Source organism: Tinamus guttatus, unplaced genomic scaffold (assembly GCF_059628265.1).
Source record: "Tinamus guttatus ecotype Peru unplaced genomic scaffold, ASM5962826v1 Tinamus_guttatus_pri_ptg000150l, whole genome shotgun sequence".
Taxonomy (NCBI): Eukaryota; Metazoa; Chordata; class Aves; order Tinamiformes; family Tinamidae; genus Tinamus; species Tinamus guttatus.
Genome location: NW_028288684.1, coordinates 2891224 through 2916114, shown reverse-complemented (window position 1 = coordinate 2916114; position 24891 = coordinate 2891224). Strand labels below are relative to the sequence as shown.

General features: G+C 34.8%; 1 protein-coding gene across 5 annotated transcripts in view; it reads right to left on the bottom strand.

Annotated features, from left to right (window-relative positions):
- Positions 1–329: 329 nt before the first annotated feature.
- POSTN (periostin) overlaps positions 330–24891 on the bottom strand; it is a 34438-nt gene continuing 9876 nt past the window's right edge. The window contains exons 5-24 of one of the 5 annotated variants that reach the window (XM_010214968.2): positions 24229–24393; positions 23545–23691; positions 22635–22776; positions 20230–20442; positions 19937–20071; positions 18938–19086; positions 18317–18453; positions 17348–17478; positions 14482–14612; positions 14210–14312; positions 13750–13817; positions 13120–13165; positions 11242–11289; positions 7948–8043; positions 7261–7350; positions 5686–5763; positions 5216–5296; positions 3530–3616; positions 1105–1149; positions 330–818 (exon numbers count right to left, since the gene is read on the bottom strand). In XM_010214968.2, coding sequence (XP_010213270.2) covers positions 778–818; positions 1105–1149; positions 3530–3616; positions 5216–5296; positions 5686–5763; positions 7261–7350; positions 7948–8043; positions 11242–11289; positions 13120–13165; positions 13750–13817; positions 14210–14312; positions 14482–14612; positions 17348–17478; positions 18317–18453; positions 18938–19086; positions 19937–20071; positions 20230–20442; positions 22635–22776; positions 23545–23691; positions 24229–24393 — 2133 coding nt within the window. In that variant the 3' untranslated portion in view covers positions 330–777. The remainder of the gene's footprint in view (positions 819–1104; positions 1150–3529; positions 3617–5215; positions 5297–5685; positions 5764–7260; positions 7351–7947; positions 8044–11241; positions 11290–13119; positions 13166–13749; positions 13818–14209; positions 14313–14481; positions 14613–17347; positions 17479–18316; positions 18454–18937; positions 19087–19936; positions 20072–20229; positions 20443–22634; positions 22777–23544; positions 23692–24228; positions 24394–24891) is intronic. The other 4 variants (XM_010214969.2, XM_088522232.1, XM_088522233.1 and 1 more) reach the window with 4 other exon arrangements.

Sequence of the window (24891 nt, the reverse complement as noted above, 5' to 3'; positions counted from 1 at the left end):
GCACACGCAGCAAAATGAGAATGATTTTTCGTATAAATAGATAAAAACTAAAGAAAATCCCAAATATATTTTGAGAAGCTCATTTTTCATGTTTGCCTTTGTTTTCTTTTTAAGATCTTCCCTTCGCCGTGTTACCAGGACGGATTTGGATATGTAATGTAGAACAAAAAGATACATTTAACATTAGGCATATTTGTTTGTTTAAAAAAGGTAATGTTGTTGGAGTCATCATGACAAAGTTTGATGTACAAAAAGTATACAATACTACTAAATCAAAAGTGCTATGTTTACAGCTCATATTTCCTTACTCATCCTAAAAATCACTTAAGTGAACTTTTCCAGAAATGCTCTAATTTCACTTATATTTCTCATTTAGTGGAAATAACAATAATAAAAAAATACGTTCTGCATTGTTCCCTGCTCTTTTTGAGCCCAATCCTGCAGACACTTACTACTCAGCACGAGTGGGAATCCTGGTTCTCCTGAGGTCAATGGAAGTTTTGTCTGTACCTTCAGCAGTGCCAGGATCCCACCCAGCACAGTGCTTACTAACAAGAGTAGTCACATCAACTCCAATGGACAACTCCTCCTAATGAGCACTATACCAGTAGTGAGCATCTACATCTTCACGTCTTTTGTGTGGACTCATGGTTCAGTTTATATTATGCTATCAGTATTATGCCGTTTTCTTAAGTTCTCTTTTTCAAAAGAATTTCTCTTCCTTTCAAAGGCCGTGCTGCTAATTTGTCATTCTGTAGCTTCTATCCTGGAAAACTTTTAGGGACGAACTAGTCTTGTCCTCCTTCTTGCTGCTCCTCCTGGGAAAAAAATCTATTATTAGTAATAACTATATATAATATAGATAAGGCAGACCTTATTTTGATGTTTTTAATCTAATCTGAAACACTGTGTGATTGAAATACATCATCTTGCTGGTTTTCATACAGCAATATATAAAATACTAAAGCATGAATAAAATTCTTTCATTTGGAATGCTTTTTTTTCTTAAGGTTTTAGGGTTTTTTTTTTTTTTGACTCTCACCATACCTATGGGGAAAATATTTTATGTCTGTTAAAGCATTTTAAAGTATTTTTTACTTTTACCTTGTGTCCTTCTGGTTGCTTGTACTTTCCGTACAGCAGGTGCTTCTACAAAATAGAAATGTTGCAGTCAGAAATGATTTTTAAGAGCATTTGAGCACATGAGAAATGTTGGAACCCCATAGCTGACCTGAAAAAAATCTTCATTTTTTTTGGTTTATAGTGAAATTTCTTATTACCCCCTGTTTCATTCGATAACCTGAAACACGAACACTAATAATAAATACAATCTAAAGATGTCCATCACATACATACACTCATCAGATTTTGTCAACATTTCAATAATAACTTTTCTTTTTAACAGTTGGAATTAACCCATTATTCACACTGGTCTCATGAGATGGCTACATGATAAGCCATTTTATAAGCAGGTAAGCAGGTGCCAGGAAAATTTTCCCATGCTCTTCACTCAGCAAAAGTTGTTTGATGTGTAAGTCCAGGTGAATTCATTGCCCAAGACTCCATCTTTCATCTTCTGCCAAAGGAAGTTCAGGACTGCTCGTGGTGTGCTGTACAGATATTTCTTCAGAAACTAATGATTAGTTATACACATGGAACTCCATCAGCACAAGATGTCAGCTGGATTTCTAGATGACCTTGATGTAATTTCCTGCATGCTTGGTGTGTAACTGCAATGTGACCTCACAGGAGTATTTTGCATTTATAAGTCAATTCATTTTATCAGACACTTTTGTTATATACCATAGAGTGTTGCCAAGAGTCACTGATAGATATTGCCTCATTAGCAAATATTTGTGTTTTCCAAAATACCCACTCTGTGAACAGTAACAGACACTTTTTTTTTTTCTATTCAAACAATGAGACATTTTCTAATGGGGGTATCCCTTACCACCTTTGAAGGTGGTATGGGGAGAAAAAACATTCCATAAACACAAGAGAAAGATTTTCTGTCATTGTCACAGAAATGAGATGCCAATAGAAGACAGACTGCAGTATTTATCCTTTTCCATAACCATGGAGTACCCTAGTACATGGAGAAAGTGATAGCCGTGGGGAACAGGGTCAGGATGCATTTTTCTAACTCTCCTTTATGAAATTTTGTGAAATAAGAGTTGTATTTATGAAGATATGAAATTAGACATATTTTACTTTCACTTCAACAACAGATCTTAGAACTGTCTTTTCATCCTGACGTACAAGATATGTAAATGTATTGGCCTGAGACATAGGCTGCATTGCATTACAGGTGAGGCTAAGTACTGTGTATCTGCAGTGAGGGGAAAGCAAATTTCAAGCTCTGCACTGCCCTGTGGAGGGCGGACCATGGTCCATCTGAATGTGTTCACTTTTGGGTGCCCCATGGTAGAAGATCACACCTGCTGTTAAACATCTGTCCTTCATATTCAGGCAATATTTTAATTCCCTGCATGCCCTGCACTTTTCAACAATGAAGCTATAAAAACAGTATGATGTAGTTTCAGAATATAGCATCAACTTCAACGTTTAGTTGGTTCTTTATAGCCTACTGTGTGTGTATGTGTGTGTGTTTAGAGTGTGTAGTGTGTGGGTATATATACACAGACTTCTCCATCATATTGTTCTATATATATACAAATATCTGGCACAGTATATCAAATCACCTACATGAAATTATGATTGTATAAAAAAAGTCAACCAGTATTTTACTAATGACCACTAAGAATCTTTCTTATTTGTAAGGTTTACTTAAAAATATACTAGAAACTGATTTATTTTCCCCATGAAGAAGAACTACCAATTCTTTCTAAGAATTAGTAGGTTAAAGGTTGAAGGAATAAATAACTTCTTATTTTTCCTTATTACAATTAGAATGTAACTACAACTTGAAAAACTACTTCCTAGCATAACGTGGGCTGAATTTTCTCTCCTTTAAGAATTTCATTTTGAACCTTGGCACTATTAAACTTTTTTTGATCCTAGAAGTTTCCCTCATTTAACAACAGCAGAATAGTAGAGAAAATCCAAGGCCCTATCAGATATCTATGCAGAGGTTAAATTTCTTTTCCTCTCTTTTCGCCAGATTGAGAACCTCCCATGTTAACAAATCACATTAACAGCAACACAAAATATAGTCAAGTTCAAAACAACTCACATGGTCTTCTCCTGAACGTGCTGCTTGGAGAAAAAGCAATCCTTACAGTGTGTGCTCTTTCAAATATTTTACCCAAGTTTTATGTGTAGACTTTTCCTCTTGTCTACAACACCTGCTAAACCTTTTATTTACTTTGAGCCACAAAATAAGCCTCAATGCCCTTCTCTACAATGTCACTGAAATAATTCATTTCTAAAACAATTACAAAACTCTTCTTGCTGAAACTGTCATTTCAGACATAAGAAATTTTCATGAATAGATGCTATAAACCCCACCTGAATTGATGCCTTCAGAAAAAGGAGATCTTGGTGCTATTGGATTTTTAGGGAAACTAACCTTCCAGATGGACTTTCTTGATTTCTCTCTCGAAAATCTGTGGCTCTCCCTCAATTACTTTAGTAACCTTGGTGTACTCAGTTCCAGCTACGGTAAGCATTAAAAACAAATGAGTTAAGTCTGGGATAGCATTTTTTCCAAATGTAAGGAACCTTCAGTGGAAACAATGTAATTTGGGGGTATAAATGTATGCAAGCCACCATGTTATACGTGCTTTAAAGTCCGGTGGATTTCCTTGGCCTTGACACAAGAAGAATCACCTTCCCTAGGACTAAAAGCCATTCATTGCAAGCTTGGCTTGAAGTTTTGCTTCAGTAAAGACGTCCAATTGTAATAAGTGCTGCTCGATATTATATGAGGTAAATTACAGTCCATGTGAAATCTTCAGACAATGGGAATACATCCATTTGTGACTGGTCTCATGTTTAAGGAGTTAGGAAATTTTCAGTAAAGCAAAAGTGTTCTGATGTAAACAAGGGGGCCATAAAACACATCTCTATTATTGCCAACAGCTGTAAAGCAGCATGTGTATCTGCTTTTTTAGCTAGAAGGATCTTTTGTCATGATGGCCAAGGGTAGCCGACTGGATAAATCATGGGAAAAATTAGAGAAGATCAGATAACAACAAGAGACAGAACTCTGCTCATTTGATCCATTCTATAAAGCAAGATGTGTATACAAACTAACTTATAATAGCAAGGAGAAGAAAAGAATTCAAGACACAATGTTATCTTTTCCAAATTTACTACAGAGAATCCATCTATCTCTATTCAATAGATCTGCAGGATCACTTACTAAAAATTAGACATAGAATGAAGTAAATTCAGATATTCTAAATCTGCTCTACTGTATGCCAAGAGAAAAGTCCATATCCATTATTTTGAGTTTCTGACTCGAGTTACCCTAACCTTTACTAAATAAAAAATAACAAAAACAAATGAACAACAGCAAAAAAAACTTGAATTCTCTTTTTGATTTTCCATTGCTATTACAGATAGTTGTTCTAATCTATGTGTTAAGCAGAGAACATTCCAGATTTACAGATATAGATTAATTTCATAAGCACAAGTCCCTTTACCAGTTTTCTACAACTATTGGTTATTTACTGCCAAAATTGTTAGAATTAAGAGAGAGAGAAGGAAAGAAAACCATTCCTTTGGGAAGCTAAAAGAGAATTAAAATTCATGTCTTGATATCCATCACCTGTAGCATTTAAAGAGAGATGCTAAACATGCCTTTTATTATTAACTTGAGGGCAATGAATATTCATTTCTGGATAACTGAAAAGAAGGTTGAATTTATTCTATTACAATACTTTCCACTCCATAAATGTTTTCCACAGATTTATATTTGCTGGGGAAAAAAAGATGAGTGGAATATTCGCAGCTAGTGGAATAAATCTTCATTGCTCCCCTGGGTTATAATTAGATAACTTTTTAAAGACTGAAAAAAATATATATAAACTTGTATTTATTTTGGCCATAATAAAACGGATTAATCAAACTTTGAAATTTAAATCTATTCCACAGACACTTGGTACTTTATATAAGAAATTCCCTTTTTTTTTCCATTAAAATTATACTTCAAGTAGATCAGTCTTTAAAATGTTGAGATCGATATATCTGAGAGAGGTTCCAGATACCATAACCTGTTGCAAGAAAGGTTAGTTGTAATGTACTCAATTACCTCCCTGCAGAAGTCTTTTGATTTCTTCGTCTTCAAGTAAATGACCATCACCTTCAATGAATTTGGTCACCTTGGTAACCTCTGATAGGATACAGGTTTATGGCAAAAAATGATTTATATAAAATAATTGACAATCCTATAACAGAATATTACTGAATGAATCCTATTACTTTGTTGAATCACAAAATCCATATATTACGAGAGTGAATGCCATGCTAAACACTGAAAACACAGTACTGAGTAACAACCATAGCTTAATATATAGTAGATCTAGACAGACTCAGCTGTAGAGCTGACTGCAACATTAAGCTCAGAGATTCAAAACAGATCACTGGATATGAACATTTCTCAGTTTCTGAAGTCGAGGATGAACAACTTAGCTGTAAACACAGAGTATCCATTTAGTAATTAGACAACTAATTACTCTAAAGGAGCTTTTATTTTTAAAGGAAGAAAATACTGATACAAACCTTCTTCAAGCAATTTCTTTAACTGTTCTTCATCGTCTGTACCACCTGCAGTAATTCTGGTATATTTTATTTCAGGACCTGGAACAAAGATGTTTAGGAAAGAGACCTGAACCAAATACAATGGTATTGCCTTTTTCTTTTTTTCTTTTTTTCTTCCTTGCTATTTAATACTTAAGGTGGTTTGATCCTTAACATGCTTTAATCTACTTTATGATAGTTTTATCTAATATAGTGTTAAAAATTGAGCTGTAAGATGGCTCCAAATTGTGTTTAGTGATATGTAGTGAAATATTTAGAAAAAAAAAACACACACAGTTAATGTAAATATCTGCACATATGTTTAAACTAAGATATTCTAATCACTTTTTATTTTTTTGTATTAGGTTATAGACCAGATATTTATTATTGCTATAAGTCATTTAAGTTCAGTACACTAATTTTTCATCAGTTTCTGCTGGTGGTAAGAGAAGGAGATATCAATTCTGGAATCCTGACATTATGTAGTAATCTACAAGATAATAATCATTTTAAAGGGGATATTAATAAAATTTGCATTTCAACAATTAGAAATCAGTGTTATCTTTTCTCTCACCTATTTTTTTTTGTGTTGAATATATCCCCTGATTTATTCAGAAATAACTACTCCTTTTCAGCCAATGATTTCCAGTGAAATAAACACTTCTATGAGAATAAATACAGATTTCTTACTTATTTCTTGCCTGAATGATTTCATAAATTGATTTTTAAGATTTTCTGACAAGTCATTATTCTCCTCGAACATTGTCTTTCCTTTATAACTATTCTTGCAGATAATATCTTAGCTGCCTCATTCATGTAACCATGAGGGTCAAAATGTATTACTGGATAATGTTTTAAGTTCGATACCCCTCTCTTCACTCATCAATTTTTGTGAATTTTCTAGGTTTCTTAAACATAAAATCTCCATCACAGCTCAATCAAGATACGATCTGGCTAAAGAGTTTAAAAGTTACTTCGGGAGAGGATGGAAGGACACAAATACACTTTCATTTTATTTTATATCAAAATTGATTCTTACTCTGTGGATGTCACAGCAACCTAGGTCTCCCTTACAGAGAAATAGAGAGAACTTTTCTTTGTGAATGGACTGCCAAGGGAATCTGGGATGACATGCAAAATTAGGTAGTTGCACACTGAAGGTCTACCTTTGGTGAGATGAAGACTACCCAGAGATATACAAAACAACCCTGAAGTAAGTTCTCTAAGGTTTTTTTTTTATAGCAGGCCAGACTAAAAATGAAATAAAACAATCTCATCCTGAAGCAGTAGCAAGACAAAGCAGGCATTTTTCAAACATAAGGAAAAAAAAAGACATTATTTTTAATGTTTCCGCATGCTGTTAAAATATTGCTTCAATTTCTGTATATATGTATGTGTCACATACAGACAGAAATTGAGACACACACAGGCAGGATTTGGAGGAAAATCCACTTCTCCAGGAAGCACAAGTTTAGGCATTAAGATGGGACTTAAATTGTGCTACTTTTCTATATAATGGAGAACTTCATTAAGTATGAATAGCTCCATGTGACATACCTTGAATAATTCTTTCTTCTGTTACTTTTTTCTCTGTCACTTCCACAGGTCGCCCATCAATGATTTTGGTGTATGTTTTAATAATTGGTTCTACAGAGATTTTTAAATTGAAACATTAATCAAGTAATGAACAGTTTCGGGTGCTGTTCTGAGACTCCTTTTCACATTGAAATTTAATGAAGCACACATGAACTATCATAGCATATTTCATGAAAATGATCAGAATAGAGCAGAAATTAAGTTTCTCCTAAATTTAGAATGGCCAAATTTTTTTCCGTTGAAACCACCCTGAGTATAAACTCCTAACTAAACCTAGCAAAGTAGGAGAAAAAGCATATTTCTTTGATTGATACCATTGCAGTGACTGTGTGTCTGATTGAAGGACAACATCCAGCAAATAATTCTTAACTGAAACAGACAGCATGCACAACATTTCTAACACTGTCTTAAAAGTAGCTATGAGATACAGCTAGGAAAAAAAAAAAAAAAGAAGAGAGAGAGAGAGAGTATGAAAAGTTAAAATTAAATGATAAAATGAAATTCTAAAATTTCCAGGTGGACCTCCTAAAAACAGATCAGACATCTAATATATCACAATAATCATATACATTAAAGTAAAACCTGACTGGGAAGAGTAAATGTTTCAAATTTTAACTAAGCAAATATGGCTGCTGAAAGCATACGAACCTCCATGAATCACTTTAGTTATTGTCTCTCCTTCTCTGACTATTTTGAACTCAGGTTCTCCTTCAATTAATTTAGTCAGCTGTGTAATAGATGGGTCTGAAATATAAGAAAAAAAATTACAAATATTCACGAAAACAATTCATGGGGCCAAGGCAAAGCTAGTATTACCCTTGTACCCCAAGTAAACCACAATTACCACAAGAGTGGACTTTTTAAATCTCAGAATATATCTGCAGAAGAAGGTGTACAATCTTGTACTTCCTCCCATACTATTTTGAATTTGCATCTTGTTGCATACTTACTATTTATATATCTGTTGGCTACCATATATCTGATATTTTTAATATCTGTTGACAAATATAAGGCAAAACCACAGGAGAGGAGAGGAGAGGAGAGGAGAGGAGAGGAGAGGAGAGGAGAGGAGAGGAGAGGAGAGGAGAGGAGAGGGCATATGACTGTTCTGTGGTATTGCCAGGATCTTGTAGATCTTGGTCTGCTAGTGATTTGTGTGTAAAGTATTAGAAGACAACTGGAGAAAGAAATGTTTGTCATACTTTTCCTTCTAACTGCACAGATATCCATGATGAAATTAGGCATTTTAACCATAATTCCTCTTCAGATTTCTTTTTAAGCTATCAAGACTCAGACAGAGGTCACTCATCTTAAAAGAAAAAAAAAAATCCAGATGGCAACCGGATGTCTGGAAGGATATACGTCAGCATTAATGGCAATCATTCTTTACTTGCATGGGAGAAATCATCTTGATTTCCATGGCCAAAACAAATAATTCTGTAACCTCTTAATCTTGTGGACTCCCTGTAGACCACACTGATCCAAACGTATCTCTGGCTGACAGTCTCTTGCAGTGGATACTAAATAAATTAGGGACGTACCATCAATGCTGTTACTTAACAGGAATAACATGATGCTCTACCTAAGATGTTTTTGCAAACCATGCCTTACCCCCTGCTCAGTTAGAAAGATGACACTATTTCTATTATTTTATTGTCATCCCTCTCTTTATATGACTTCCCATAGAAGTTGGTTGTACATATAAATATTTTATTTAATTACTAATCAGGATTTAATATCAGTGTTTGAACATATGTTCAGGCTTGCTAGTGTCCTTCGACAGTAACAAAACCAAGCATTTGTTTTTGCTCACTTTTCTGGCAAAAGGAATTCTATAGGTTAGATCTGTGACTCAAATAATTCACTTATTTGTTGCAGATGAGATCATATGATGGGATCATAATGATGTCCAGTATCACAGAGCTCTCTTGATCTATTCAGACTATGATCAGGTGAATGGCCTCCCTTTTTTTTTGTCATTATTTTCTAACCCTTCTGTCTGACAAATTTTCATGTAAAGAAGGAATCTAGCAAGTTACATTCACTTGATTCTCTCTTAAACTTAGAGGTTTTGTTTTTTATTTGGAGATGCCATTGAAAAACACACACTGACACACATTATCAATATTAATGAAAACATATAAAAAGTAAATTTAATACCATTTATGTTTGTAAATCCTCTTTTTAGCTTCTAAAATACTTTACTCTCCCACATAATCCATATCACAGATGTATGTGGAGAAGAAGGTAAAAAACACAGTTTGCTGTCTAGTCTGGCATCAACCCTTTGAACACGTAATCCATTAAGAGTTCAATTTCAGACAGATTTAACTCCTCACATCTCTGAACTTGCCTGTGTGTGACAACACACAATTGAAGTAGAAAAACGCTGAGACAGGAGGAACAGACATCACCTAAAACCACTTAGAAAATTATTTTTACTGAAATCTCTCTTGTGTCATGATCTGATGAAACTTCCTGTTATAGTTTGCAAAAATTAACATGGAGCTTTGCTAAATTATTATACAGCAGGCATGTGCCTGTGTGGTTTTAAGGGGAGCTGCAACTGCTGTTGCTATTAGGAAGTTCAGAATGGCCTAAATTGGCTTTACAGGACTGTTTCTGAGTCATCAGCAGGAAGGCTGTGCTTGCCAGAGATCATTCCCTGGACCATGTTCCAAAGCAGAAATACCGTGCTGGCAGTGGGACAGAATGACTCCTCAGTGTTCACTAACTTATACAATTACTTATTCTCTCTTTGGCGAATCACACTTATTTGTACATTCGATTACAGCAGTATTTTGTTCTTTCTTTAAAAGAGGTTTTTGCCTCACCTAAATGTTACATAAATTGCCTAAATTATCTACCCTGCCTCTGGAATTAGTGAATAGAAATAGATATCTTCAATGAGTGATTCTCTCTTTCACAATTAAATCACTGACAGTGATTTCATTCTAATGAAAGTATCTCAAATATTTTGGTTGAATTGCCATATGGAAGAAGCTATTCCATTTCAATGCCCTGTACCCCCCTATAATTTAATAATGGAGCCTAAGCACAGATCTTGGTGTCTAACACGAACTGGTATGAAGCACAGACAAGCTTCTGAACAAGTAACCTCATTTTGCTTCTACTGTGAGGAAATCCTCTCAGAAAAAGTCATTAATAAATCTACACAAAAATATTCCAATACATTTTTAATTAATTTGCCCTTCAGTTGATCTCCATCAGAGTCCCTTTAAGCATTGCTATTTCAGTTGGAAACAGGAACTCATTCCAGAGACACTGGTCTAGTAAAACCAAAGGTATTTGACTTACTTACTTAAACCATTTACAAGTACTTTTGACAGACTCAGCCCCACTTTTTCTGTTATTTAGTCCCAGCATCAATCTTAAGGTCATGCTTTCCCTCCAGAAAATAAAAAAGAATAAATTTTGGCTAGCTGTCCTTTCCAGGCATGTGACAGATATTGGTATTTAGAACTGGTTGGAAGATCTAGAAAAAGGAACTGGTTACTTTTAAATTTAAAGCTTAAGGAACAAGCCTGCTTCACCTTTATAAATATTTGATATAAAATATTGAAAATACTTAACCTTTCATTTACTCAAAATCTGTGTGGGACATGTAAAAGGAATTTTGAAAAAACATTTTTTTGGGAGGAAAAATTGCATTAAAAATGCCAAAAATACCAAGAAAAAATACCAAATATCCATTTGAGGAGAATAACTCTAGGACACTTTTTTTTTAATATAGAATATTTCAGCCAGTTCTAAGTGCAATATTTGTATCTTTGCTTTTCAAGCAAAGTGCTGAACATCCTGGAGTTATTATGTAAAAAAATGCATCCATTTACAAAATTAAATAATATATATTCTGTATATGTATATTTATATGTATACATAGATACAGAAATATATCAAAATAATAATGTCCCCATTTACCTTCCTTTCTGATGATGGGCTGGACGTTGCTTTCAATTATGTTAATCTCTGAAAGTATAGAAATTGGAATATAAAGTACATTCCATTCTTATTGTTTCTGTAAGCTAGTGATCAGTTAGTTAGACTTGGTCAGGTTATAAAGATTTAGGCAAAAATCACAGTGATTACTAGATGGAAAGTAAATTGAATGCTCTTTGCCTTTATGGCTCATGAAACCACTGCTTTCATGATGATATAAAAGCATGTAAAATTCTCCAGAGTATTTTAAACTAGACACTTGTCCTATTCTTTTTGTTAGGGTATTCACCTGGTAGACTGTTAAAAAAATAACTCTGACTCTCAGAACTACTACTTCATTTAACAGAAAATCACAGACAGCACTATGATGGCCTTGGGAATTAAATCCAATTATTATGTTCAATTATTCCAAAGAAATTTCTGAGAGATCCTTATCCATCTCTTATTCATTCCTAGAGGCCTTAATTGGCAGAGCTTCCAACCTTTCCTGTTGCAGTATTTGAATAAATCACATTACATCAGTCAGACATTAAGATAACAGATCTCTCTAGCTCCAATTCATACATATTGCTTCCTGTGCTGCCTTTCTGATTGTATTCCCTTCCGTATTCCACAACTCTTGACTTCAGCAAATCCACTCTGAATTTTCAAGAACCTAATGAAACATTTTCCATTTTGTTGAGAAATGTGGGTAGAATCCCACAGAAATGTAATAATCTGTCTAAAGTTCACTTTCTAACCCAGGCCCAAGCCCCAGAAGGATCTGTGCCTTCTAACAATTGGGTTCAACAGACTCTACTTTATATTCAGATGCTAAATGCAATTCCTCAAAAGACTGCAAAAGAGCAAGAATGGTTCCTCTTTTACATCTGTTTCCTATAAAAGGAAACAGACATAGCAACTGCCTCTCACACAAGCCTTGCACTTGAATGTGTGGGAGAAGTGGAAAAAATAAACGTCGCCTCAGGAGGATCTGTGAAGAAGAAAGCATTGTGTTTGGTCAATGATGCAACTGGGAGAGATGAGGGGCAGTACAACTCAGCAATGCACCGAGCACTGAATGCCCCTCACTACCAGAAAGACATTGAGGTGCTGGAGCGTGTTCAAAGAAGGGCAATGAAACTGGCAAAGGGGCTGGAGCACAGACCTTATGGGGAGCAGCCGAGGGATTTGGGGCTATTTAGTCTGGAGAAGAGGGAGACATGCTCAAGGGAGACATTATCAATCTCTACAACTATCTGGAAGGAGGTTGCAGTGAAGTGGGAGGTCGATCTCTTCTCCAGAATAACTACCAATAGGACAAGAGGAAATGGCCTCAAGTTGCGCCAGGGAAGGCTCAGGTTAGATACTAGGAAAAAATTCTATGTGGAAAGAGTAGTCAAGTATTGGAACAGGCTGCCCAGGGAAGTCGTAGAGTCACCAACCGTGGCAATGTTCAAGAAACATGTAGATGAGGCACTTGGTTTATGAGGGACATGGTTTAATAGGCATAGTGTTGAAGGGCTTATGGATGGAGTCAATGATCTTAAAGGTCTTTTCCAACCATAAGGATTCTACGATTGTAGATGAGGTAAAAACTGACATAGTATGTGCATCTTGCCTATCGCAATGGAACTAAACATTTTACTTCAGGAACGCTTCCTTGTCACACATCTGAAAAGGAAAAATAAATACAGTAACACAAAAATCAGAAACACTCTGCTTAGTGTCTTTCTCTGCCCTTGCTTCATTGGCCAGTATTACTGCTCTAGAAATCACCTTCTTTTTAATTGAAAGAAAATATTTATAATTCAGATTTTGAACTGGCAACATTTAAAAGGAAATATCAAACCCATCTGGAAATACTCAAAATGAACTTACTGTAAAATGTCAGTGGAATCTCTTTGAAGGTACTGTCACGAACAAACTATAATAAAGAAAAGTCATTTTAGAATTAAAAAAAGATGACTTGCCTTTCAGTTTTCTAAGTAATGTTGGTAGGATTCATAGATTCATTGATCTAAGGTAGCCTATGCTATTTGCATAGGATCTCTCATTTATTCATTGAGAAAGAAAGTAATCTCAATAGAGCATCTGGGATAGAAGAGGACACCTATTTCTTCACAGACTCTGGGACTGGAGAATCTAATAGCTTAACAACTTAGCTACTTGGTATTTCTTTCAGAGAGGGATTTCCTCAACAAGTGACACTTCCTAACAAGTGACGTATGTTGCTGATGTGACAGACCATTCTTGGAAAAAAGAGCCGGTCTGGACCAGGTCATAATAGAGTCATCCACGCACAAACAATCTATGATCATTTGCTGCTGAAAACTGTAATTTCTAACTGTTGAGTGCAGTGTATCAGCCATCATTACTCTTAGATAACAAGGAGTAGTTAAAGGGTTGACCACTGAAGAAACAGAGGGAGCAGAAAATTGTTTTTGAATGACAGTTTGCATGACTTTGCAGGTCTTTACAAAGGACAAACTGCTCATCATTTAAGTGTACCTTAATTTGAATGTACTTAATCAACTTCTTCAGGATTGTGAGCAGCTGATCATTTCCAACAGGCAGCTCTGACAAAGAAAATAGATATAACATAAAAGGAAGCACAAGCATATGCAACCAATCATTTTACTTCAATTTACAGTGATCTGGAGATGTAATCCCTCTCACAATATACTTGAACTTACACATTCTCCTATATTAGTGAGGAATATATCCCAAACCATCTTGTATTCAATATGTTGGACTTTCATAAGATTTCGAAGGATCTCCCATGGTTTCAGGCAAGAGTCTTCCATAAAATGAATATTGAAGCAAGTTTTCTGTTTTCTGTTCTAAATAGATACTGGCTTTTCAAAGGAATTAACTTTTAAAGTTACTGTACCTTCACAGGCAGTAGACAGATTCAGAAGTTCTGTGTATAAAATCTAGACATTTTCTTCTAGAATAAACTAATACTCACCTGCTGGATACAGGAGTTTATCGATAACATGAATGACGCCATTGGTCGCCATAAGATCAGATTCTCTGGATTTCAGTTCATTAACCAGAAGTGTATCATTCACCTGGGAAAGAATGAAAAGACAACACAAGTTATCAAAGACATTAAACATGAAATAAACCCTGTAATGTCACTTTCAAATAAATGTGTTGTATTCTCTCATCTAGATAGACAAAGAGTGTCAAATTCTGGTTACAAGGTTGTATCAGGAAAATTTCTTTTTAATACTTAACTATTTTCAAGTACAGCTTGCCTCCTTGGATGGTTTTAAGAATGTTTGTTACACCAGGTTCAAAGCCACTTCCAACGGAAACTCCTTGTATCAGGTGGTAAAGGATAATGTTCCTGAGAGCGTTTTTGTCCCCTATTAAAAAAAAAAGGAAAAAAAAAAAAAAAAGAAAAGAAAAAAATAAATGGCTCTGGCTAGTTTCTTTTGGGAAATACTAAGGATTCACACAAGCTTGAGCTACACTTAAACATAGTATGAATGAAACTACCAGAAACACAAAAATTTAGCTAGCCTGGTAATATTATTATAAAGGGAAAAAAAATCATACAACTGAAAGGACTCAGAATATATTCACAAAAATGCTAGGAGAACTCCTCAACAGAAGAGCAAAGCAGTATTCAACATTTTGTTGTTATTCTGTATTATTTTCTCCTGTTTGCTTGCTACTCCAATCAGATGTTTTTAACCTCTTCCTAATTAACCTCCTCAAAACATTCACAAGCAAGTTTTCAGAACCACTAAACATATTGCACTGTGAAATTTCACAAAGCTACTAGATAAACTCTAGCCTTAATTCCTTTCCAATTATCCTTTTCCAACAACAATCTCCTAAAATGGCTGGGAATAATTGACAGCTCTCTTAAATGCATACATCTTTTCCCATATAGGACAAGATAAAGTTACTCTTTCATTCCAGGGGAGTAGAAAGAAGCCATCTGGAGTTCTGGCTTTACCTCTTTGCTTCTTCCTTTAGAGAACAGAGGTAGTGCAGAAGCAAAATTGAGGAAAACAATCTTGTTTTGTGGAAAATTTCCACACTTCAAGGCAAAAGGCCTAACACTTTCAAGATCATTTTGAAGGAAGGAAATGGGTTCTTGAGCCCAGAATAGTGTCCTGGCAGAGTTCCCTGGAGCTCAGGGTCTGCAGAGGTTCAGAGTCACAGGATGGGCTGCTCCACAAGCTGCCCATGAGGCAAGGTACAAACAAGTAATGGAATTTCTAAACACATCTGCTTTCCATCACATAGAATATTGATCCTTTATATTGCATCTTGCATATTAGCATTACATGCTGATATTTATTGTTCTTACTAAGAGTTTTAACCTTGAAAAAAAAATCAGTGGTAATATTATCTGCTTATATTTTTTTTTCCTGCTGTTTCCTTCAGTGAACATCTTCCCTTATCTACTTTTTCCTTTGATCACTGATCTTGCAGTTGGCTTTACTACTGAAATGCAATTAAATGTTCTTTTGTCTTTGTCAGATTTCCTTTGTTCTATGAAATATTCCTTACTGCATTACAAATAACCTTTTAAAAAAATCCTGAAGAAAGAGCATTTTTCTATGCTTCTTCAAAAACTCTCTCTCTAACATATATATTTTTTAAACAGAAAGCAAAACAATGTTTTGAAAGAAAGCAAATATAGAGTCATGGAAAGTAATTGTACACAGAAAAAAAATGGGCTTTTAGTTGCAAAATCAATGAGGCAAGTTAAGATCTCAGAGAGCTGTCACAGAAAGTAGGCAGAAACTAAGCTATAGTGATAAGAAAAGCTGCACTGAAAACCGGAATGGGAAATATATTTATATTCTCAAATGTAGAAGTAATCTAAAATGGCATAGACTTTGGATACAAAGTCAAGTTATGAATTGAAGACCCATCTTAACAGACATGATAAACTCAGTTTTTTTGCTCCCTAAGAAAATCCTATCTCAAAGATAAAAAAATGAACTATGGTATGTCTATCCGGGTATTTGCATTCATAACTTTGAGGCAGTTTTATCTCTATCTATTATTAGTCAGTTAAGCCTGCTAATAATTTACTGTTAGTCATCAGAAAGAGTAGAAGCCAATTTAGACCACAGAACTTTAAGCTGTTGAAGAGGTGATTTACATTCACTGTATCTCATTAGTGAGTTAGAGTCTGAACAGAGTGGGCTAATGCTAAGGCAACTGCTTATCAGTGCTCCGAATTGGACCCTTTGAGGTCATTAAGGATTCATGAGATTTGGTTTCATGTTTATGAACTTTGATCTGAGAAGTGGAGGAGTGGAAACTGTGACTGACCTGCATGTTGGATTCAAAGCAACCACTCTTCTCATACTTGAGCATGGGCCAGATTCACATCAACCAAAAATTCACAGATTCACAATCAAAAATAACCTAAAGATATTTCTAGTGTTGTGGCCACAGTAGTGGGAAAAACTGAAAGAGAGTTTGAAACAGTCATTGTGCATTCCTTCTCTTACTCAGATGAAGCATGACATTAAAGAAGCTGCTTCAAATGCTGTGATAATCTTCATAATTCAGAGTTTAAAGGTGTAAATTGGAAAGAAATATCATAAATTGAGGTCTAGCAACGTATGTTCAATATAAAACTTTCTTATGAGTGATGTTCTGAGATTGCTGGGTAGAGAAGAGACAAAGAAAAAGAAAGGGAAAAAGTGCGAAAGTCACAGGTCATATCTAATGCAATGATCACAGCTAGTCACTATATCAAGAATAGACACTGGATATAATCAGAGACTATACAGCTTCATAAGACTATGAAAAGGATGAATGATTAAAAGTTGATGCTAAAATGGAATATAGATTTTAACTTGGAAAGTAATCGCTCTCTGGAATAAAATTTCAAGAAATTAGGCTAATGGGACATTTTAAATTAAGGTTGGACACTTTTTTTTCCTAAAGATATATTTTCTCTGCAAACTAGGGATTACTTTGGTAAATTATATGTGCTCCTGTGTGTAAAAAGCTAGGTCATCAGATTTTTTTTTTTTTTTGTAAAAATTATACTATTCCCATTGATTTCAACAGGGCAGGATTTCACCTTTCTTAGTTACGTTTATAAGTTTCTTAAGTTACTTACTTATCAGTACAGCCTTGTCATCATCAGTTAAACCTTTAAAGGCATCGTTGGTTGGAACAAACAGAGTCCATTCTCCAGGCTGAGACAGAACATCATCTAAATCAGCAGCTTTCACCAGACTGAGGAAAATGCTGTTTAAATCAAACAAACAAATCATAAGTGAATTTTACTGACAGCTTGTACCCATTCTTTGGTCCAGTTACTTAGCCACCAAGTTCTAGTAGTGCAAGCACTCCCACTGTTTCCCTGGAATAAAGCCACTGGAGTAGGAAAATGAGTAGAAAGAAAAAACAGAAGATTGTCTTAAATTAGTAGGTTGAAGAGGAAAAAAAAAATTGGGAAAAAAAAATACTGGCAGCCTTGATCACAGCTTCACAAGTTCATTGAGTAGAAATCCCACAGGTCACAGAGATGAAAGGATGACTCCAAGAGTGATAACTCTCTTGATGATGACCAATGTACTTACAGTCAGGGGAGCAGAAAAATATATACTGTGGGGCATAGGCCTGCTATTACTCTTTATTGTTAAGGGACTGTACTTTTGGTTAATTAAACTTTCAGACTTGGCTGCCTTTATAACTCTGGATATGTCATCTAATCCTTTTGTCCTCTTGTTCCTCTGTGATGTGTTTAGCAGAGATGAACAGTAAAAACTCATTGAAAAATCATTGCTAAATTTCTCAGAAAAGGTTACCTAACACAGGAAAGTAGGACAAAATCCTGGCATCAGATGACAGGTCAGTGTCATAAACAACCATCTTTATATAAAGCCTGATAGCTCTTTCAACAAACAGCTGGAGAAAAACATATTTTCTCCTCTTTTCTCTCTCTCTCTTTTTTTCCAAGAGAGAACGCTCCTTCCTCCCGAAAAAGTTACAGTCCACAACTATTTCTCAGATCAGCTGTATTATATATATATAAATACTAACTATCTAGGAAAATCTCAGTGTTTCCAGAATGACTACTTACCTAAAGCGCTTATCATTTTTCAGCATTTCATGCAATGTCTTTTCTGCTGGCTTGATGATTTGTCTGAAGACATGAATAAAACCATTCCTTCCTTCTTTGCTTCCTCTTAACATGCAGGAATTTTCAATACATACAGCCTAATTAAGAGAAAAACAAGGCGCCCAAGTGTAGCCATTTATAGTGTGTTATCAATTCAAAAATATTTGAGCAAATGAGATGCATGTGTATTCTCCACTGGACTCCAAGGTTTCAAAAAAAAATACTGATATGGATCTCTTACAGTTAAGTTGTGTTTTCTTTCCAGGAAATTTGATCCCATTTGAGAAAGTGAAAGTAGAAAAATCTGGAGTAAATTAGCATAGTATAAATATTTCTAAACTTGATTATTTTTTCCTATTTAGCTTTCTCACAGAGCCTTCTATGAAAAGATCCCATAAATAAAGATTAGATTTTCATTTTTTCTCACTTCAGAACTTCGGAACAGAATTTTTCTAGATACTGGTACATGTTAATTTTATATGTTCAAGTTTAATTCCAATTTGTCTTTTATTCCCTCATGCTGCTCCATTTTCTTAGTTATCTTGTCTGACAAAAAAAATTTATAAAGTTCCATTTACTTACTGTGCGATACACAAAGACTCTGAGCAGTTTTCCTCCAATTGTCTCTAGTTCCTGTCCATTGTACAGTTCATTGAGACCGATTTTGAATTTTATAATGTGATTCTGCAGGATTGTTCTTAGAAGACGTTGGTCCATCTTTAATGTATCATCTATAAAACCATTCAATTATCAATATATAGGGAATATATAGGGTAAATGTTCATTCAAATAAAGTTAATTGTGGATAATGTGTTAAGAGACTATGTAAATTTTGGATCTTTCTTTGAAATGCTTATATTAAGACTTGAAAAAAAAAGTAAATAGAATTTGAATTGTTAGCTTTTCCAAATTGTCCTTTCTTATATTTAGAAGTTATCAACTGAAGTTCTGATTAATTGCTAGATAAAATATAGCAAATGATTCATACGTGGTCCTGCTGCATCTTCTAAATTATTCTGGAATTTACTATAGCTTTTGCTTTCTGTGTTTACATCTGAAATCCTTTCCATATTTGTTCCTGTGATGGTGAATTAATAAGCAAATCCTTGAGGGAGAGCAGGATGCCCAAGCAATTACTTCTACTGAAGACATGAAAACACTTATTTTATGTAAACACATGTTCTATAGCATATTTGTACCAATTTCTCTCTGTTTCAGTGAAGAGTTGAGAATAAACAATGCAGTAATGAATCTAATCTAGTGACATAAAGATTAAGTGAACTGTCAGTTCAGAATATATTTTTTCTTTTCCTCACAACCTGTCAGGCCATGTTTGGTAGCTTATTTTAGTGATCATATTTCCATTAACAGAAGATACCATCATAAATAATCTGTGCAAGCTGATGTTTGGGCTTGTCTCTCTGCACACTGTGCAGGGATAAAGTGTCTCTTGTTTTCAGCTGCTTTCTTTGCTTGGGAATTGGAACAAGGATGGGGGATTATTTAGAAAAACTGTCAGGGTGGTATATATTCTTTTTGTTTAATTTGCTGTTCAAAGTATAATCTTTTAAGCCTACTAACCAGAAAAAGCACCATTCAGAGGAGCTAGGAGAGTGTATTGGCCTTCTGGTCTCAGAGAAGATGCCAGTCCTAGCTGCGCCACCAGGTCCTTAAAGGTAGTCTGCTCAGCACCCCCAAGCTCAATGACTTGCTTGGCTGCAATGAAAGGAGTTAAGGGAAGATCTTTTAACATATATTTGATTTGTTTTTCTATGCTCATATATTTCTTTTACAGGATAATACATGTGAGGGAATCTAGATAGGATTCTAGGAAACATCTTTAGTGTAAGAAACTTATCATACACATCACTAACCAGAATCAGGAATTAGCACTTGATCAATGAGATGGATAACACCATTGGTAGTCACAATATCTTTGCGTTTCACCATCTTCACTCCATTCACAGTCAGGCTTTCACCATCACAACCAACTTCAACTGTGTTTCCTTCCAAGGTTTCATACACCGCTCCACCCATGATAGCTTCAGAACACTGGAGAGTATTTAAAATATGGAATTTCATAAGAGCTGCAAAAAAGCAGAAAGAATGTGTAGAAATTTACATAAAAGCAGAAAAATATATTTTAAAGATAACTTTTGATTAACACTTCAATTTCTAATATCTAATTTCAATTTCTATTAGTTTACTGAATAATTTGACATAGCACTTGCTTATTAACTGACATCTTCTTGATGCAACATAGGAAGCTGCTTGTAAGAAAATTTGTAATATAGACCTCTAAATAACATCTATGTTTAGAAATCTTTGGCGTATATTACGAAAAGAAGAGCTTTTATGTTGAGATCTGCCTATATGAGAGAATATACTCCAGCGACTGCAGATGATTTGCTTCAGATGGACCTCAGAGTACAAAACTCTAACGGCTATTCAAGAAATAACAGATTTATTTCTTTTACATTCTAGCATTTAACAACAAGAATATCAGCTGAGATTCCTGAAGGCAAACTGAAAAACAAAACAAAACAAAACAAAATCAACCAACTTATTTACAGTTCCATTTTTGGTCCTTATTTTACATTAAAATTAGCTAAGATCTCTCTTTCCACTATTCTCCGCTGAGGGAGTGACCAACCTAATTTCATTGTAATGAATTAATGGACAGTTGATTTAGTGCTGTGGATCTCATACTTGAGGAAAAGGGCTTCATTTCAACAGCTCAATGTAAGAAGCTCTTAATATAGAATCATTTCAGAGGTAGACACCAGGTCACATATGTGATGCAAATTGTCAGAGAACATTTGGTTTCAATGAAGATTATGGACTCCAGGATTAAACACAGTCACCACAGAATTAGCCACAGAATTTAGCAGCCAGTTCCAACTTCAAAATTGCCTGTGAAGTTCCAGCTGTTGTTTTTTTCTACCTGGAAAATTTATCTGAAGGCAGAACAAATATCAAGGAAACATGCCTTTATGAAAGACTTTCATGTTTATGAAAGACTTTTTCCTTTGAATAAGTAGATGAGAAATAGACTGTTGATTCCATCCTTCACCTCTTGGTTTGTAAGAGGAGAAAATCTCGCAACTCTTCAGTCTTCTAAATGGAATAAGCATTAAACGGCACTAAAGCCAAGAAAAGCTTCCTGTTCATATCTAACTCATACTTAAGGGCTCTCTAATGGTGTCTCAAACACCTTAAATAGTTACTATACCATAGTTGTATACTACAGGCTCCGTATTCACTCCACTGTTTCCACAGAGTATTTCCAGACATCCTGCTTTTATATGCATCTTGAACCAATTGATCTCTTTGTGTGTAATTTAAAGCAAGAAGAAAATGCAGTCCTACATGGCACAGTAACTGCTCTGTCCTTAATGAGAGGGACAGATGTTTGGTATAATTCCAGCTGCAATGATTCTAATGGGACTTCCCTAATTGTTTTACGGAAAGCAAACTTTTGAAGTACGAATGCAGTTAGTCAATGTTGATTAAATGTAGGTGTTTACTTTTCTGTTTTTGGCTTGGTTATTGTAGTATACTTAGTCCTAAATGTCACATAATTACATGTACTAAGGAGATTGCAATTGGTTGTTACTCAGTTTTCAGTTTTCTAAAGGAGTGAATCTATATCATCTAACTCTAGGCAGATAATTGAGAAATTTCAGTCAGAAACCAAAGCTTTTCATGTAGTTGGGGTGGGGAGGGGGAGAAAAAAAAGGTGCCCCCAGAGACTGATATACCCTAAAGGTCTGAATTGTCCCTTGGAGATGCACTTTTTTGTTTGTTAACCCTGAATGGTGAAGTTGGCTACTTAAAATCTGTTTGGATGCATCTGAATTTAATACTCAATAGTATTTTTTAAGAATATATTATATTCTTCAGTCTCTCTGCTCACATATGGATTCAACATCACCTCTTTTCCTGACCCTTTCTGTAAACTTCTTCCGCCTGGATAAGGGGAAAACTACTATTCCAATGTCAAAACTGGATGAGGGGAAAACTACTATTCCAATGTCAAAACTGCATGATGAAATAATCTGCTCATCCATTGTTACATAACACTTCATAAAGAATTGGTTCAAGTGAGCATGTCTGATATAGTTAGTGAAGTTTTTGGAATTATTTTGGGATTTAGAGACAGCAGAGAACACCTAAACTACGACAGTACAGTTGCTTGATTTCAGAGATACCTGGATCACATAGCTTCTATCTCCTTGTATTTATCATTTGCAAAAAAACAGAATCCTTTTTGACATACCTGCAGATGCCACCTTGTCACCCATGATCCTTTCTAAAACTCCCCTTGGAAGTTTCTCAAAAGCTTCATTAGTAGGAGCAAAGAGTGTATAATGTCCAGGTTTTCCAAGGGTATCCAAGACATCTGATGTGATAGCAGCAGCCTAAAAAATAAATTTAGTTACTAAAGTACTACCCGAATAACTTAGCATCATAACATACTGGAAAAGCTGTGTAGCAGGGCAGACATTCTTATTATCGATGTCTGAATTTTAGCTTAAAAATGTGAATATAGGTTTGCCATATTTGATGGCAAATTTTCCTGGAGATCAAAATAAGGATTTATCAAAGCCATTAATTTGCCCACGACATAGTTGAAGATTTGTTATGCAGATATACAACTAATCTGATGAAATACATCTCAAGCTTTGAGGCCAGGAAAAGTTATCTCCAGGATTTTAATCTTTAAATGTTCACTCCTAAAGATTTGGAAACTAAGCAACAAAGACAAGTAATTCTGACAAAAGTCTACTTCTATTTTCTGAAAATAAAAGAGAGGGAAATAGTCTGAATGAAATAAAACCAAACTAAGTATTTTTCCAAATATGGTATTTTCCCTTGTATTCTTTAAATAAATACTGTTAATTTGTCTATAAATCTATACACAACCTTGCAATACATGAGTTTCCATCTCATGTATTATCCCATAAATCTTAAACCAGAACACTGGGACAACATTCATTTGTTTGGTGGCTGTAGCCTGTCCTCCCTAGAATCAAAGGCAGTTGACTTTGCAGTACCTGCTAGAAGACTCTTCTTGAATTATTATTGAATTAACCCTTCTAAAATTTAGGCATCATGCACAAATAGAAAAAAAAGGGAAAACTAAAAGACGAAAAACTAAAGAAGAGTGTTTATTTTTGTCTGCTTACTCTGAGAGATGAAAGATCATCCTCAGCTTCAATGAAGTCCTGAATGGTAGTTCCAACGGGAGTCAGGACACGGTCAATGACATGAACAACACCATTGGTAGCAATTTGATTGCCGTGGATAATCCTGGCACAGTTAACAGTAACAACCTATATTTAAAGAATTGAGCAGTAGAAGATTAAGCATTCATTAATCATACACTTAGAATGTCATTCTTATGGATTGGTAGTGTGTATTATGTGTTTACTGCTTATGCGCCTTATGTGTTTACTTATGTGCCTTATGTGTTTATTGCTATTCTTTCAAATTTTGTTTTTAAATTTAATCAAAATATTGTCTGACTTGAAAGACTCTTCTGGAAAACATTCAGCTAGCAATGGATTTTTGCAAGCTGCATTGATTTCATATTTATGTTTTGTTACTGCAGTTTGTCAGATTTGTTTTTCAAGTCTAGTTAGCACTGTCACTTTATTGTTTCCTACTGAAGTAATCTGCAGTCTAACACAAATGTTTCCATGCATTTAATGCAAAACAAGCAAACAAACAAAGGTATCCTACTGGAAAATTTCTAAAGTTTCAAAAATCAGATACAGTCTAGGTAAATAATTGATGCGTGTCCTGCACAACCTTAATTGCTGCTACCATGAATTCTATTTCAAATAAAAGAATGATGAGAATAGACTTACCCCATTAGGATAATGGTTAATAAACAGTTTCTGGTCATTATACATTGACACCAATGACATGCCATTCTTTAGATCTTTTGTCAGCATGCGCCTGTTTACCATGTGGTGGTGGAGAGCGTTATATAGCTCAATATTTACATTGTCAACTAAATTCCTATGAATTTCCTAAAGAAGAAAGGAGTTTAATTAGTCATAAGCTTAAAGGACATTCTTCCAGTCAGATACATGGACATACTGTTTTACCTTAACCTCTGCTTTCAGTGCGTTTGAAAATGGGCACTTCTGTTACTAGTCATATGGCTTCCAGTTCCCATTTAGCTGGCAGTACTTACATGGTATGTTAATCTGATTTTGGTTATGAATGGAGGTCTCATTACATATTGAAGGTGCTTTGATTCAATATTGATTTTAAACAAACCCCATAGTCATTGAAAAAGTCAAACAATTGTACTTTACTTCCTGACGCTGCAGGTATTACTGCTGATTTTCCCCGACTTATGTCAAAAACAGTCAATAACATTAACAATTTTAATATTTGCCATGCTAGCGCTAAATAAGAACTATTTTCAGTTGCTTAGTACTACTGAATTAACTTCAATGTCTCTCTAGCTCTAGAAAGGTCTCTTAAGCATGTATATTAATTTATGATAACTTTCAAAGTGT